The 17,917-nt window shown below is 42.8% G+C and overlaps 1 protein-coding gene across 1 annotated transcript; it reads left to right on the top strand.

Moving 5' to 3' along the window:
- Positions 1-6,482: 6,482 nt before the first annotated feature.
- On the top strand, positions 6,483-17,899 carry LOC307255377 (uncharacterized protein; the record flags this gene model as incomplete). The annotated part of the gene is made up of 18 exons (XM_080034060.1): positions 6,483-8,201; positions 8,899-9,031; positions 9,191-9,311; positions 9,595-9,699; positions 10,085-10,175; positions 10,286-10,417; positions 10,991-11,044; positions 11,567-11,667; positions 11,875-12,003; positions 12,156-12,252; positions 12,343-12,412; positions 13,496-13,632; positions 13,744-13,973; positions 14,195-14,260; positions 14,931-15,138; positions 15,359-15,457; positions 16,366-16,557; positions 17,268-17,899. 18 exons carry the CDS (start codon positions 6,483-6,485, stop codon positions 17,523-17,525), a joined length of 3,942 nt encoding a protein of 1,313 aa, XP_079890186.1. The 3' UTR covers positions 17,526-17,899.
- Positions 17,900-17,917: the final 18 nt, after the last annotated feature.

Genomic DNA, 17,917 nt, shown 5'->3' with positions numbered 1-17,917 from the left:
ACTGCAAACTCCCACCACCATGACTACACCTCGATATCCTGTCCATGAATATCACAGACAGGATTGGTGAAAACGTGCAGCCCTGGTGGAGGCCAACCCCTACAGGGAACGAGTCAGGGAATTTTCTGACCAGTGACTTGTTTCAGATAAGCGATTTGCGAGGAATGCTTACACGCTGATCTCAAATGGAGAGACATTGTTTCGTTTCCCAAATGATTGTCACATGCAAATTGCAGTCACATTTGCAGTCCTACAGGGCTCTGGCATGCTCATGATCGGGTCGTATGAATAGCATTTTATTTGATTAGTGACGACAAGTGTTCAAATTGAACGGCCAAAGAAATGACCTCATGTTGAAATGGCAATTTGAATGTTTGATGTTGATTAAATGGGCCAACGGTTTCCCCATTTTCTATGAAGTCACAAAAAGACCAAGACCAAGTGGGGACTCTTGAAAATGCCGATTGCTTAGGGTCAAAGTTCAACTGAAAAAAGTTCAGCTAAAAAAGCAAAGCATTTTACCCCCCAGTGGAAGCGGCACATCCCTGCAAGCGTGAGAGAGACATCTTTTTCTATCTTCGCCTCTGCATCCTACAGTAAAATCCCACCTAGAGGAAATGCAGCTCAAGGAAATCTCTGTTCCTCTTCAGTTTTACTGGGATGCGAGTCACCATCCAGTGCATTGTGGGGAAGCAGGCAGGAAATTTGCACGCAACATGGGAAAAAAACTTTGTGCAAATAATTATAAGTGGTGATCCACTCAACTGACAGAGGGAGCGGCAGAGCGACTGTAGTATCTCCACTACAGAAGAATGGCCCTTTAGATTATAGCCTTCAAGTCAACACTGTGGTCGCTTCTGACAATGTCTGACAAATGAAAGGTCTGCTTATTAGTGACACAATTGTATATGGGCTTAACTCACTGACACAACCACTGCAGCAAGGGAGGAGTAGCTGAGCTTGGTGTGGTTTCGGTATACAGAGGCTTTTGATGTGCTGCTGCCTAAATGAAGATCGGTGCAAGATGCTGTGGACCTCAGGATGCCTCGTGTGAAATGGCGTACAAACGGTCACAAAGCAGGGTTAGATTTGCTTGATTCAACGCTTCAATTCAAAAGGGATGAGAGAAACAGCAGCAGCAGTAGCAGAGATACAGCCTGTCACTAGGATGGCCGCAGTCACCGCAGCAAAGGGAGGATGGGGGAGGGGGGATGTGGATTTTGAGCAATGCCTAAAACAATAACCTTATCTCAGGTCAGCGAAAGAGGAGGATGTTTGTAACATGATGAATGAGACTTGAGGGAGGCCAGATCATTACTGTTGCGCCCTTTAACAACTTAGATCCTCTTTTGCTGACATCGTTAAAGCCATTAGTTCTACTGCATCAGGTGAACAACAATGTGTGCATGAATGTGTGCACCTGTTGCAACTGTGTGTTTGCGTGTATGGGTGAGTGGATGTTAACGCTTGCCCCACTGCATTAGTTTTGAAAAGGCACTTCAGCATGCATGACTGTAATACTGGGGGGTGATTGAGCAAGTCTGTGTGTGTGTGTGTGTGTGTGTGTGTGTGTGTGTGTGTGTGTGTGTGTGTGTGTGTGTGTGTGTGTGTGTGTGTGTGTGTGTGTGTGTGTGTGTGTGTGTGTGTGTGTGTGTGTGTGTGTGTGTGTGTGTGAGTCCAGCTGTCTCAGAGTTGGTAACATTCCATTTTGAAAGATGCTCGCTCTGAAAAATGTGGATGGAAAGGAAAATAAATTACAATAGCATGAAAAAAATGCAAAGTGCAATTAAGTTCATGCACCCAATAAAAATTGGGTTCCTCTTAATACCAAAGTCAACACCTAACACAATAGATTTTCAAACACAATTTAGAATGTGTCTTGCAGAACAACTATTCATTTATTTGTTGAATGTATAACACTGATTTGTATTAATTAATCATTATAGGGTTGTTTTTCTGGGATTGCAGCTCTTGACTTGTCTTGCAATAAATGTCATTGATCCATCCATTTAAATTGATCTGTGAAGGGCTTGAATGGGTTCCACAATCACAACACATTTTCAATGATGGCTGTTGTCTGCTGCACCGAATATAAAACAATTGCACAATTGTATGTAAAATCGGAGGCTTCTACAAGACAAAAACAATAATGCAAAAGCTTCTTTGCAAATCACATTACGATGAGTATCAGTTTTTATCATGGTGCTCGCGTGGCGAGACTTGAATCCAATATCGTTTGTGCTATAGTTCTACATATCTATTCGCACAGGTTTACGTCATGATGATTACTGATGTTGTTAAAACTATTTATGAGCAGTACACATATCTAGACACAAAGTGGCAGTGTCATTGTTTATGGATTCATAATTGCACCGACGCTTGAGCTGGAAAAATAACTGCAGTTTAAAGCACACGTCAGGCTGATTCACAGCACTGTACTGTATAAACTAACTATGCAGAGCTACTACGACGGGCTTTGCTAATTTAAAACAGCTGACCTGAGTGCCCATCCCAGCTGTGGGATCCACTGGAGTGTGAGTGTGTGTGTGTGTGTGTGTGTGTGTGTGTGTGTGTGTGTGTGTGTGTGTTCATGTTCATCTGCATTTAAATGTCCAAAGAATTGAGCGCAATTCCCAAGTGAAGCTGGAAAAGTGTAAACGTGGTTGACTGAACAGATCCACTGAACCATATGGGGCATGACTGTCAAACTGCCAAATGCATCGCGCGCACACACACACACACACACACACGCACACACACTCGCACTCGCACTCGCACTCGCACACACACACACACACACACACACACACACACACACACACACACACACACATGATATGATCAGCTGTCACACACAGAGTATCCCAGTCTAAAGAAAGCATCTGTCCCTTCCCCTCTAATTAAACTCTGTGTTAATTAACTGTGTTAATGTAGTAGCAGTTCATTCAGTTCAAGCAGCATGCACTGACAGTTGTAATTCCTACTACAGCCACAGAGGCGCTGTAGGACTTCGGAAGGCAAATATCCATAACATAACATTTGACAGTTTCAAAAAAATATCTGAATGCACCAGTTAATATCCTTTTTTTCTCTCCATCAATAAATGTGTAACAAAAACATGTGTAAAGGGTTGTCGAGTGGAAGAATGGAATGAAGAAATATTGAATAACGTATGCACATTTTAGATTTCAAAATTAAAGCCATTGGTGCTCTCTGGTGGACACAAGTGTTTTTACTTTGCGTGCTGCAGGTGACGTACAGTGTGTGTGTGTGTGTGTGTGTGTGTGTGTGTGTGTGTGTGTGTGTGTGTGTGTGTGTGTGTGTGTGTGTGTGTGTGTGTGTGTGTGTGTGTGTGTGTGTGTGTGTGTGTGTGTGTGTGTGTGTGTGTGTGTGTGTGTGTGTGTGTGTGTGTGTGTGTGTGTGTGTGTGTGTGTGTGTGTGTGTGTGTGTGTGTGTGTGTGTGTGTGTGTGTGTGTGATAAGGTGGTGTCAGTCAACAGTGAGGAAAAGCCACTGAAACCAATTTGTCAGCGTGGCCCATTTGGCTGAGAAAAAAGGGCAAAGGCAGTAAAAAAAAATAATAATAATCTACACACGCCCTCACCCTCCCTTCATCTACCTCATATCACCAGTGCTGGCTGTGAGCCTCAGGAGGGACACTAAACTTCTGGAGAAGCCAAGGTGACCTGCTGCTGCCAGTGGGAGAAGCGGGAGTTGTTAGGATTAGGTCAGCACACACACAGATCCCCTCCATTTCTCATCATCAATTTGAAATACCGCAGCCGAGTTAAGGGACTATAGCTATTATTCCCAAGCAGCTATTATACCTGTTATTAACTGTGGTATCCATTATGTACAGTACCACTCAGTTCAGATCCACCAAGGCTTTCATATCCTACTTCTAAAACCAGGTTAAATCTCTTCCTCCATTCTTTGTGCCTCGCTCACTTTTCCCCGCATACTCTACCCTCTCTAAATTTACTCAGCCACCCACCATGACATCACTCCCTCTTTTTATCTACTTCAATTCAATTTTCCTCCCCTCACCTCCCCTCCCTTTGGTTAGCCTCATTCAGAATAAGGGCTTTTTTGTGATTGGCCAGTATTTATATCAACTAGGTCCCCCCCATTGCCACCTGGGACAATGGTTCTCCAGTCAGATCCAGGTCACAGCAAGCAGCAGAACCATCCTTCAGGCTCTGCACAGAATTGAGTCCAGTCCAGTTAAGTCCAGTCCAGCATCTTAAGCCACACAAGCCAGCTAACCAGACGGACATTTAAGCTGCTGCACCGATTCACCCACTGCTGGCATCACACACACACACACACACACACACACACACACACACACACACACACACACACACACACACACACACACACACACACACACACACACACACACACACACACACACACACACACACACACACACACACAGGTAGGTAGACAGACACCCACACACACACACACACACACACATCAGCAGGTGCTGCATCACTGCTTTCCTTCTGCCTCTCTCTCTCGCTCTCTTTCTCTCTCAGACATGCATACACACACACACACACAAACAAACACGTAAACAGTGGGAGATCTGGCTGACTGCACTGCACTATAACCTACATCATGCACACACAGGTGAATATTCTCACACCTCTTAGCCCAGGAGAAACTCTGCAGTTTTGGTTTTCACAGCAGCAGATGACAACACTGGCAGTGGTGCTGAAAGACAGGTAAGTGGTTGTAATAGTAAGCTGCATGTTTGAATTGTAGTGTAACATAGGCTACAACTACAGCAGTTCGTAGGTATACTATAGGCTATTGACATGTAAATGAATGAGACACAGTGAAATTAAATTAGTATTTTATGGGATATATTGCATCACTAGCATTACGTTAGCCTCCATATTTACTACAAATGGTAGTTTACAGCAATGACAATCCTTGTGGGGTGAAGTTAGTAGATTGTCAGGACTTCCTATCTTAGCCTAATGCACGTTAATAAATTATGAGGCGCACAAGATGTAAGAACTGCACCTCTAAATGTAGGCTAACTTGCCCCATTGCTGATGACCCACACACCATCAGTGTTTCACAGTTACTAGAGTAGTTTACATGGGATAACCGGGGGATAATCCACTTACAGCATTTAGAGACATGAGTCGCCATCTGTCTGTATTTATCGCAGCGAGGGAGCAGTCGGGACAGGCTGACAGACTGCAAACAAACAACACTTCTTCGACGCTGTTGGGATTGGGAGTAGTCTAGTAAGAGAATGCTACACAGCCAGGCTACCGTTATATTAGAATATTTGGGCTACACCTGCTTATTATTCAGTTACATTTTATTTGGCCCTGTCTTGTCACTCAGGGCGGCCACGACATATGTCACCTTTAAACTGCGCGCGCACTGAGTCCAGCCAGGTTGGTGAAAATTGCTGCCTTCAAACGCCGTTGTAAACTCCTGCTCCAACCAGTACGCATTTATTTTGGTAGTTAAATATGCAGTAGGAATGCATCAAGGGTAACGGCACAAATTGTATTTTTTAGATCCTTAAGTAAAGGGGGAGTGAATTTTGAGTGTGCTGTAGGATTGGAATGAATATAAGAAAAAAAAACACTGCCATAAAATGTGAGTATTAAACTTAGGCTACTATTATCCAAAAAGCCTACCAGCTTTGGTTATTTAGGCCTATAACGCATAATGCCAACACCTTAACAACAACAACTGGCTTTATCCCACTTATAATTATTGACATAACAGCATGCGGATTTCCCCAGGAGATATATTATTTTTTTAAATACGTCTCTCCGTATCGAGACTCAAATTTTCCGACAGCACACGAAGGTCCAAATAGGTCAAAGTCCAAAGGACTTCATTGCGCCTGCAAACAATTGCAAATTCCGGTTTTGTCAACGATGTTATAGGCTACTTCAGGTGCTGTCACTATTCGAATCCCGCAGTAAGTGTGAGTAGGCTACTCTGTTTGAAAATGGTTTATATTTAGATCAGCATTGAGTGATGCTGCAAGTCATGAGTAAGCTGCTTGGAAGTTTGTCTCGGCATTAATTCGAATTAATGTCTCGCTGGGCTGAGCAAGTTCACCTCGATGAATGTTTGGATTTATTGCTTTTTCTTTTCTCATACCCACTCTTCTAGCAGACTCTCGCCGTGGTGATGGTGAAGAACCAATATTCGATGACCCACCTGATGATAATGAAGTTCCCAGACCGAGAGCCTGCCTTTGTCACCTGCTCTCATCAAACAAATTGAGTAATCTCTCAAAAACACCACCAGCATACTTTTTTTTACACCGCAACCTTCTTGCCTTATTCCTACCTTTCCACAATACCAGAAATCCTCCAGCATTATTGCTCATTAACATTTGCCCAGGTGGTTTTTACTACTGTGTATTTAGCTTCTTCCTCAGCTCCTCCACATTTTAGTTTCCTCACTGAAAAGGAGCTTCCACTTCCAGGCCAGATGATGCGGACGGACAGCAAAGGCCGCAGTGCCTCCCCTCACAGGATAACCTATAAGTCTGACTTCCACGCCATCAAATGTTCCTTTGACGCCGGGTTCAGTCGACCAACAACCACACCACATGGGACCAAAGCCTGTTCTTCTCTGCACCATATGCAGCTGTCATCCAGCTTGTCAGATCCCATCATGCCCCACACAGGCACCCCCACTAGCACTGTCAGCAGAGGCCGGGCCCACAGCACCAGAGGGACCAAGATCAGGGACAACATCTTCCTGCAAATGGACAACCAGCAGCTCAGACAAGAGGTTCTGGGTCCAAATATGCCAAGCCCTGGCTCCGCTCCCCTCGTTTCCCCCCCAAATCCTGCGTCTGTTCCTGGACCCAGCAGACGTTCGTTTGTCGCCTCCTCCTCGTCTGTTGTAAATACTGTGGCCCACGTTTCTGCTCTGGAATCTTCTCCTCTGAAAGACAAAGAAGAGATGGTGGATATCGACAGAGTGGCCATGGCGCAGAAGTTCTCCGTAACCCGCAGGTTGTTTGAGGTTGGAGGAAGTGGTGGTGGTGACGGAGTGGGGCAGGTTTCCAAAGGTTCCACTGGCAGGTTTTCACTGGGGGTTGGAGACGAGGAGGAAGAAGAAGAGGAGGCCATCCAGATTAGGAGGCATACAGAGGAGGATTGCTTTGATAAAGACAAACCCAAAAGCCTACCCATCATAAATATCTACTCCCCCGAGCGTCCTGCACAGGCCTCGCACCCTAAATCTCCCTGCCACCTCAACAGACACGGTCAAACCACGGGATCGCAAGCTGGAAAAAACGCGACTGGTCTCGACCTCTGCTTGACCCCCGAAGAGGAGCCGGTGAGGGCAGAACTAGTGGACCTAAAGAACGAGTCCTCTGAAAGCGACGAGAACGAAGAAGCGGAGAGGGCCAAAAACTGTCTCAAGGGCGAGCAGCTTAGGAACCAAGACGCATCGGGGAGAAGTGGACAGGAGGCACTGGTGGATGATGTGTTTGAAGAGCCGGGTGTTGTGGACAAAACACCATTAACTCACACACTGGGGAATAGACTAGAAGAACTTAGAGCGGGAGATGGCATGCCGGTCGTTCCCTTAGGAGAACACCAGAAGGAGTCGTCGGGGAGCGAGTCATTGGAAAGGGAGACCGAGGACGACTTTGAAGGTGGAAGAGGCAAGTATAGGCAGGTGGATGAACTGTGGGACGGGCGGGAGGAGGAGGGACGGTTCACTGCCAGGGCTGACAACAAGTCAACAGAAAAGGGCAACGACGGGGGGGAGAAAAAGACAGATGCAGGAGGGTTAGAAGGTGCTGGATGGAATGAGAGAGGCGTGATCATGCAAGAGGAAAACATTGACAAGGAGGTGGTGGGTGGGAGGGAAGGTGAAGTCCGTGGAGAAATGGAAGACGAAGAATGCTTTCAAAGTCAAGAGAGGGAGAAAGGTGAGAACATGGAGGAAGGGGCTGTACTGCCAGAGGAGCGCACAGAGGCCAGCGATGGGAAAGAAGGTCAGTCAGGAGAACGCGGAGAGGAGCAACCGACGTCACCGAAACATGAACCGGAGAACTCCACACATGAGCTCTTGTCGGAATATGAAGAAATCCCCGGTGTGCCTGAACTGGCTGACCAGGAGGAGAAGGAGGGCTCAGTGGAAGTTGAGAGGAAGAGACTGGTCAGGTTCTCCTCTGCACCAATCAAGGTAAGAAAAGAAAAATTGTCATGAAAAAAAATGGGGGGCTTTCCGCATTTCCTAATTCCCTTCATTGGCAGCTGCAGGGTCGCTCGTCTCTTAAAGCCAAGCATTTCTTGTAAAGCATTATTTTTGCGTGACCCTGTCGGTTCCAGCTGGCTGTTTGACTCCAATTTGAGAGCAGAAGTGTGTTAGCCCCAAAGCCATGTTTCCAATCCATTAGAGTCGGAGGAGAAAGGCAAGATCCCACATGCTCCACTCTTGCCAGCACTTGGCTCAGAGTTGTCTGGATAAATATGAGCACAGAGCATTTCAAGCATTGCTGTGCATGCGTGAAAGTGTGTATGTAATGGCATTAGTTCATTACAAACTACTGTAGCAAGAGGCCAGTAAGGTATTAACAATTGATTCATGGAAGTTGTTTGTGTGCGATGAGATTTTTTTGCAATCCTATAATCGCTCTGAAGTACAGTTTGCCCAAGTCGTCTGCTTTTTTTTCATTCTCTCTCTCTCTCCCTCTTTGTGAGTCTCACTCCGACATATTTGCCAACATAAACAGTGTCTTGTGTCAATAGCTGCGGATTGGACTCCTTGCAGTCTGCTCTGTGGTGAACACTTGTGGTGAACAGTGTACATTTGATTTGATAGTGTTGTGAACACAATAAGCTCAGGCCGGGTGAACTGTTTATTGAATGCTGTCTTTCAGGTGTACAACACTTATTCTAACGCAGAGTATGACAGAAGCAATGAGGACATTGACCCGGTGTCCGCTTCGGCTGAGTATGAGCTGGAGAAGAGAGTGGACAAGATGGAAGTCTTCCCAGTAGAGATTGAAAAGGGTTTGTATTCAAATTAGAAAAGAAAAAGTTTAACTGGTCATATCTTGTTGCACAGTTTCTCTTCTTTTGACATAATTTTCATTTATTTACAGTGAAACATTCTTCCCCTGGCTAATGTTGTTCACTTAAGCATTAACTCCTAAAATCTTTGCCTTGTAGGAGACGAGGGTCTGGGCATTAGCATCATAGGAATGGGTGTGGGAGCCGACCAAGGACTGGAAAAACTTGGCATCTTCGTTAAGACGGTCACAGAAAGAGGAGCAACACAAAAGGATGGAAGGTGAATTCCCTTTTTTGTAAATACTTAATTTATGGATTTTATTTTTTTAGAGAAAACATGTTCACACACATACACACACACACACACACACACACAACCTGAAAAAGGGAGACAAAATAAAATAAACAACTAACATGGCGTTCTTTACAGGTTTCTAAGGATTTCCATTTGTACAATTACATTGTTGTGTGTGTGTGTGTGTGTGTGTGTGTGTGTGTGTGTGCGTGTGTGTGTGCGTGTGTGTGCGCGTGTGTGTGTGTGTGTGTGTGTGTGTGTGTGTTAGGATTCAGGTGAATGACCAGATCGTGGAGGTGGACGGGGTGAGTTTGGTTGGAGTCTCCCAGCTGTTTGCAGCCAAAGTTCTCAAGAATACGTCGGGCCTCGTCAAGTAAGTTCCATATTTGAGTTGCCGTAAAAAAGCAATAGATTTTTGTTTTTCTTGATGATGGTACAAGGTTTGATTTGTCTTTGACCATCAACAAGTCTTTTATACTGATGAATCTCTCCCACTGTTTTATATACATTGCTGCTATTGAATGAGAGCAAATGAGTGTTGAGTATTTCACATTCTTTGTTTTTTTTTTAATTTTTAATTTTTTTGGCCTGGCGCTTTCTTTCTCGTTCAAAAAAAACTGACCATCTGATTTGACCTCCAACATGTCTGAATGATTGTAATGACATCCTGGGCCATCGTTAAGGTCATCAGTAACACCTGTGTTTTTTTCCACTATGACAAGTAACACTCTCTGCTGATTACTCTGCTTGGCATGCAGGTTTTTGATTGGCCGAGAGAAGGCGGGGGTGGAGAGTGAGGTGGCACGACTGATCAACGAGAGCCTGGAAATGGATAAAACACCCACAAAGGTGCGTTGCCTAAAAGGAGAGCTGAGTTTAAACTGTGTAAAACCACAGCGTAAAAATACATATGGTTTGATTGCGCTGTCTTGTGGTGTGTGTTTTTATATATGATGAAGGGGGGAAGAGCTGTAGAAGATGAGAGTTGCAACGCTAGCATGGTAGAGAGGGGCTCTGTGCCTGAGGAGGAGGAGGACTTGTCTGTCCTTTCCAGTTTGGACAACCACCAGCTCTGCCTCAAATACCAGCAGGTACTTTACATTAAGCAGGAATTCATGACGTTACGTCCTTTAACCAGTTAAGTATGCAGTGTGCACCAAATGCACTGTTGGAGTCAGCGGTTCAGCACTATCTATCAATAAATCAAGATATGTAGCACCTTCCAAACAAGTCACATGTAGTTCAAAGTGCTTTACACTGATTGCGATATAGGAAGAAAGCAAACATTTATTTTGGAGACCTATGCACACTTAACAATAAGATATGAGTTATTAAAAGAATAAAATAATATTAAACCGTCAATAGAATAACAGTGACAACAGTAAAATACCAAAGATAAAACTTTACTTAAAACAGTTAAAAATAATAATAAAAATAAGTGATAGAAATAATAAAATGGTTAATAAAAACAAACAATATAATATAGATAAAACAGAGCAAAATGGTGATTAAAAAGTATTAAATATAAGAAAAATATAATTTGCAACAGAAAATCTTTCAAAATTCTAAAATACTGACACTAAGTTTATATTTACACTTTGTCATTACAATCTTTTGTTGCTTATGTAAAACTTTGTTTTTACCTCCCGTTCTGTCTTTTAAAGCTTCAATCCAAACTACAAAGCAGAACAGCCCAACTTTGCCATGCTAGAGAAAAGGTAGGTCACGCAGCAGAGATTGAGACATCTCCCACACACATACACACACACACACACCAACCAACAACTCTACTCACTTTAATAGGCTACCTTTGCTTCCACATTTGGAACACTCTGACCCATTTAACTGTGTGCTCTCGGTAGTAGTTACTAGGACACGGGCCGCATTCCAACACTTCCCCACGTCGGCCCATGTGTCTCTGCCTTCCCCTTGAAGTAATCACCGCTGTGACATAATTGGGTTGGCGAAAAAAATCCTTCGAATTGGAAAATCTTTTTGTTTCATCCAATTCCAACCATGTTACATGAGTGAATACTCAATCTGTTGTATCCCAAACTCATGGGAGTAAGAGGATTGCGGGAATGTACAGTTTCTCCAACTTGTTTGTGATTAGTTTAAAAAACAAAAGGGCCTTTTTTTGTTGTTGTTTTGGAAGCCCTTTCTTTACCCTTATGAATTTGACATTTATCCTGGATAAAAGCATTCATAAAATAACAGATTTTTGTACTTTTTCTGCCAAGTTAAAGGCATGGGAGGAGCAGCAGACCTCTTGGGAGAGCCAGAAGGCCGAGTTGGAGCAAAAAGCGGAGGATGCAGAGGAGAAAGCTGACAAACTAGACAAGTACGAACGCTACTATGCGTTGTTTCTAGAAGTGTTCTTTTCCATGGCAGAGAAAAATACATAATGAATTTGTAAGCAGATAAGAGTTTGAAGACGAAATGGGAGCATCAAGCCTGCAGAAAGGATAATCACGTTGTAAGACACATAATGAAGGTGCTAATGATGGTTGAGAGGGTGTTAACGCCCCTTGCTCTTTTTTTTAATCAGGTATTGGCAGGAGGCCCAGACATTGTGCAGGGTGGTGAGCCAGCGATTGGCTGATGCCCAGAGCCAATCAGAAAGCTTGGAGATCAAGTACAGCAAGGCCAAGAGACTGGTCAGAGAATACCAGAACAGGTATTCATCTAATATCCATCCAATCTAGTGTTTTTTTTTCTTCTTTTCGACAATGTGGAATCCTATTTCCAAATGACTGAATGTATTTCGTAAGCTGGTAACACTATTTGAAAACATAGAATTTGGAATTAAACTTTAGACATTTTTCTCAGAGAGGACGAGGATGATAAAAGACAGGCGGACTTGGGGGCTGAAATGGAGGAGAGAGAGAGGCTGCACAGGGAGACGGTTGAAAGACTTCAAATCCAGGTCAGGGGAGATTTCTCAATGGTGTATGGATTTGCTTTAGACAGAACTGCCATCCCTCTACAGTTTTTGTAACACACTGTTTTGTCACAGATATCACAGCTGGAGGGAACAGAGCCTGCACCTGAAAGGCAGAACCACTCTGTGGACTCTTTGGTCACGGGTAAGTAGCTGAATTACTGTAACTTTGGGGTGTCCCACATTATCATCCTTTGATTCTACATATGGTGTGTCCCACTTATCTAAGAATATTAGTTAAAATAAGTCTTAATTCCCTTATATGTTATGGACAGACACCTATTTCCATCCATTTATATAGTTCACTAACCCATAAGGACCCATGGTGACATCCACATCACACACACTTTGAATGTCCTCAAATTTTCCTCATACAGGTTTATACTAGATTTTTACTCATTAAGTCCCTTAGTGACATATACTCAACATCCTGGTGTGGTTGTCATGTGACAGGCATGTGACTGTGGCAGGAAGTGACTTCCCAAACATTGCAGTGTGACAGGTGCACACAATTGGAGAAATTAGCTAATTTTAAAAGCTTGTTTTTTGTTACTAAAGGTGAGTTAAAACCCATTTAACAATTCTAATGCTTTAATAGGGTGTCCTGTATTACCTTTAACCTAGGCTGACCATATTTCGTAAACAAATGTATATACAAGTTAGGTAAATATCGCTGTGACATAAACGTCACATAGGGCCGTTAGCCTCAAAATAGTAATTGAAATTCGGAGTGACGTATTTGTCACAATAACAAAAATGGTAATAAGCTAATCAATTAATTTTAGTGTTTCATTTATATGTTCTTTTGCTAAATTCAAAGTACATTTGAACAAATTTAAACAAAAATGAATGACAACACATTTGTATATTAGGGTTAAAAAAAAAGTTTGGATAATATTTTGGATTAAAAAAAAATTAAATTTCCAAAAAAAATAAAACATTTAGATAACATCAGAAATGTGTTCTATGTGGTCCACTTAGTCTGTGTTTCATCCCTCATATTTTTCCTTTGAGTAGAAATGGGTCCGGCTACCAGACCTGGTAAAACTTCCCTTTTTGTTATCATTTAATCGACCTTTGATCAATTCATAAGAAGTATTTTTCTGTCAGCAAATTCTGGTCGAGTCTGACTCTTCCGAATGGCAAAGACTAATTCTGGCTGCCTTCATAAAGCCTGCCATTGGCAAGCCAAACGTCTGCTCAAAAGGAGTTGTGTCTTGTGTCTCAGGTCCAGTCTGCTATCTTCCAGTCCCCGATACGGGACTTCTGGACTGCAGTGCTCACATAGCCAAAGCTCAACTGGCCCAGAAATCCAAACGCAACCCGCCCTCTCGTGACAAACTCCGAGAGAGCTTTAGAAAACAGGTAGGTAGAGATGGAAAATGGGACAGATTTTACACTGAATTTGGCTGTTTTTTCCCGACTGCGAAAAAACGTCCACACGGATCTCCATTTGCTTTTTTAAAAAAAATTCAGGACGACGAAGTTCAGAAATCCCAGGAGAGCCAGTCGCTGTCTGCTCCCACAGCGGTACAGAGAGGCAGCAAGAGTGACGTGTGCAGCGCCTCGTCTGTCACGATGCTCAGCCCTACCCCTCCCTCCAGCTCTGTCTCCACCCCTCCCGTCTGCATCACTGACGCCGGCACCCCCTCCTCAGGCACCTCCTCCGCCTCCGCAAAATCCAAAAAGAAATTTCCCAACTTCAGGTGCCACGGTCTTGTTCTCTAACTTTTTTCTTTAATATGTTTGGATCATAACCTTCAAAAAAAATTCGTTTTTCACAAATGTGTAAACCACACATTAGATTCCTTGTTCGGCTGTAGCAACTTTTCTGTTTATTCTCCACAGTGGCTGCTTGAATACGGACACTAACTGGACATTTAATTTTTTTGCGTATAATGACTGGTGGTCCCATTTTGTTTTTCAGTGGCTTTCGTAAGTCTCTCATCAGGAGGAGGACTGAGAAGCACAGGAAAAGGACTATAAACATCAGGTATGATTTACATGTAAACACAAATTAAACTTTTATTAAAGCTATTAACATATGGAGTTATTTCACTATCTTTATTCAAGCATGTGGTCTTTCGATTCGAGAGCTTGATTTAATGATTTCATGTTTAAAACTGTGTGCTTGACCTCAAATATCTTGTTTGCTCGTACAGATTTGATCACTAAATCATGCTCTTAAATCGAAAGACCACGCTCTTGAAAAAGATGGGAAAATAACTCCATATTGAAGTAAATCGTAAAATAGTAAGCTTATGATAAATCATGTAATCTTGTCACATCCTCTTGAATACATTTTCATTAAGGAAGGTCATGGAAACAGGCATTGATTTGAAAAACTTTCCTCACAGGAAAATTGGATCCCTGGAACACTGTTTGAAGTTAGAAGGCTTCCTGAAAAGTTACTGTTTTACTGTTGTTTAGAGCAGCAGGGCCCACAGTCCCTTTTTATAAACATATTCTAGTCTTAGTTTCGGTTCCAGGCGTCTAAAAATGATTTTGTTTTGATTTATAGTGATAGAATTATTCAATACTAACAATTATAAGTAGAGAAAATATGTTTTGTAAACTAACTGCAGGCTCAGCGAATGTAAACAAATCCCCCTCCTCTGAAACTGCATAGTGCACCTTGATTTGAAATGCAACCTGTTTTGTAGCAAGGGGTCTTGCGGTGACCTGGTGGATGACCCAGCTGAAGTGTCTCCTTCGGGCTCACTTGGCTCTGTGCCTACCTGCCTGCCCTTCCCCTGGTTCGGCGAGCGAGGGAGAGGGAAGTGTGAGGAAGGGGAGGTGGTGAGGGAGAGACTACGGTCCGTGTCCAGCAGCAGCTTACCCTACCTGACCACCACAGGCAGACGAGATCAGGTACATGATATGTTATAGTGAGTAACAAGGGGTTGTAAATTAGGTTCACTGCATGCTATTACTACTACCACCTCCTCTTCCTCCTGTCTGTTTCTTTCTGATGTAGATATCCCGTTCATACAGAAATGCCTTTTTTTATATATAAGCATACAGTACATGCATGGGGTTCACTTGAAACCGATTTAGGCAGCCAGGTCTTTTTTTTCTCTTGGTTTCACAGAGTATTGGCTCTCCTGAGGGCAGCTCCAGCATGGTGGGTCACATCTCTGATCACTCTCTCTCTGGACTCTCTCACACTTTCACCTTCTCCTCCACTGAGGTGAGACTTTCCTTTCCTTTTTTCTTCTTACTTTGGCTTGCTTTCTCCTCCCATAGTGTGTGTGTGTGTGTGTGTGTGTGTGTCTTTGGAAAAAATTAAGAGAGCACTCCAAATATTCGGTGTCTCTTGTCAGGACCTTCTAGGGGGAGCCGGGGGCATGCCCCTCTGGAAGAAAAATGTGAACCTTTTAAAGTAAAATGCAGCAACCTGGTAGCCTGGCATTCCCAGACCTGCCACTAGGCGCTGGCAAATTAAATTTGTTCAAGATAGCAGGGTCTGGATTTCCAGGCTAGCAATCTGGTGCATTTTGAGAAGAAAACTAAGGCTAAATCAGCTGTGTCCTATGTGAGCTATTTAGTACTATTTCCTGGAATATTTTGGATTCACAGAATTACCAAAAAGCAGAAAGAAAAAATTTACAGGTTTAAAAAATATTTTTCTATTATTCTGTTATTTTTTTAATGGCTCAATATAGGCCCCAATGTTATTTAAAAAAAGAAATAATTGACTGGCTCATTATAGGCCCCTGATCTCTGTATGTCCCCCCCTCCCCCACCCCATACAAAGGTCAGGGGCCTATAATGAGCCAGTCAATTATTTCTTTTTTTAAATTACATTGTTCGGGCCTTCAAAGATCAGGGGCCAGTAAGAAAAAATGTTTTTTTTTATTGTTGATAGGCCCCTGATTCGGCACCAAATTCCCCCCCCAAAAATGTTTTATCATTAAGAGCATTTCCAAGTAATGTAGAGATGGAGATTGAAGAAAAATCCAGACTGGTCTCTTAATCTTTTTTCCAGAGTTGTGTATATATGTTTTCCCCCATGCCTACTACTCTATACAGGACTCTTTACTTAAAAAAAAACTAAATGCGTTGCCTCTCATTTCTTTCCTCTGATGTGCTTTTCAGACGCTTGACGACGACCCTGTTCCCAACAACAACAACAACAGACAGTGGCAGAGCCGCCCGCTGCAGGAGTGGGACAGCCAGCAGGTGTGTCTGTGGTTGGTGGCCATGAACATGGACCAGTACATGTCCCAGTTCGCTGCCAGGTGTGTGGACGGCACGCAGCTGCTCAACATGGACAGCCAGAAACTCAAGGTGAGCAAAATGACGAAGATTGGTATAATTAGGGCAACACAATGCGAAGTGTTTAAAACATTTTTGTATATATATGGTGAATAACGAACTGTATACCAGGCTGACTGATGTGGATTTTTATATTTGCATATTTTAATGATATATCTGAATAACTGCCATGCAACTTTCCGTTATTTTTATCAAATCTAAATTGATGCTCTTAATGCTACCAGTCATCTATGATCACATGCGGAAAAAACTAAAGCCAGGAAATAACTACTGCTTAATACAGACCAACCCATACTAGAGTTTTCAATATTTAAGATCAAAATATCTTCTCTACTTTTTAACAGAAGTCTATAACATAACATTAACCAACATGAGGATCCTTTACAAACTTGTTTTTATTTTGTCTAAATAAACTGTTACCCAGACATGTACTATGACAAGTATATAATGTCCAAAATGTCCTCCTCACACTTATCTTTGCTGGATTTCACTGCAGTGTTATTGTTAGTTTTCAGTTGACAAACACTATATGTTGAGGTGCATCTGGAAATAACAACCTTTTTAAGAGACACCACTTTTGTTGCTTATGAACTATATTAAATCTAGTCAATTTAATGTTTTTAAATAGTTTCATTTTATTCATTAACATGAATTATTATGTTGAAAATCCATGTATCTTCTATTACCATTTACATTTGTCTTGGTTCGTGTGTCCGCTCTAGGCTCTGGGCGTGTGCAATCATAGTGACCGCTCGGCCATGAAGAAGAAGTTGAAGGAGATGAAGAAAAGCGAAGAAAAGGGGCTGAGGAAAGCGGAGAAGAAGCCCAGAGAGGAAATGGAGAGAGACAAGAACGCGGTCTGCGATAAGGAGAGGGAAGAGAGCGAGAGAGCGAGGACCATTACTATGATGGAGGACAAATCTGTAAAGGACGCCATACACAGCGAACGCAAAACGGTCAGAACTGAATCCCTTTTGTAAAGGTGACGTCGGGAGGTGCAACACCAGCGAGAGGATGTGATTGCACTCACACAAACACACACTTGAACCTGTTTCTGTTTTTAGTAAGTAGCAAATCAGCTAGATCTAGCAAACACCTTCTACTGTTCACATCTGAATGGCAATCATTTGGGACACAAAACACAGAGCAGAGGTTGACTCCTACAGCACCACTCATAGGCGTGTGTGTCAAGTTGCTACTCCTTTACAGTGATGTCTTTTTTTTTTTTATCATGAACCTTAAATTATCCTTTTTAGAATGATTTTAATATTTAACGACGTGCTGCTGTTTAAAGCACTGAGATATTTGCTGTAAATGCTTTTTCTATGTATTAATAAATAATGCTTTAAACGTCTTCCTGTTGCATTTAAAA

Source organism: Ammodytes marinus (genome assembly GCF_949987685.1).
Source record: "Ammodytes marinus genome assembly, chromosome: 9".
NCBI lineage: Eukaryota > Metazoa > Chordata > Actinopteri > Uranoscopiformes > Ammodytidae > Ammodytes > Ammodytes marinus.
Note: the sequence above shows the minus strand (reverse complement) of the source record. Positions and strands in the feature narration are given on the sequence as shown.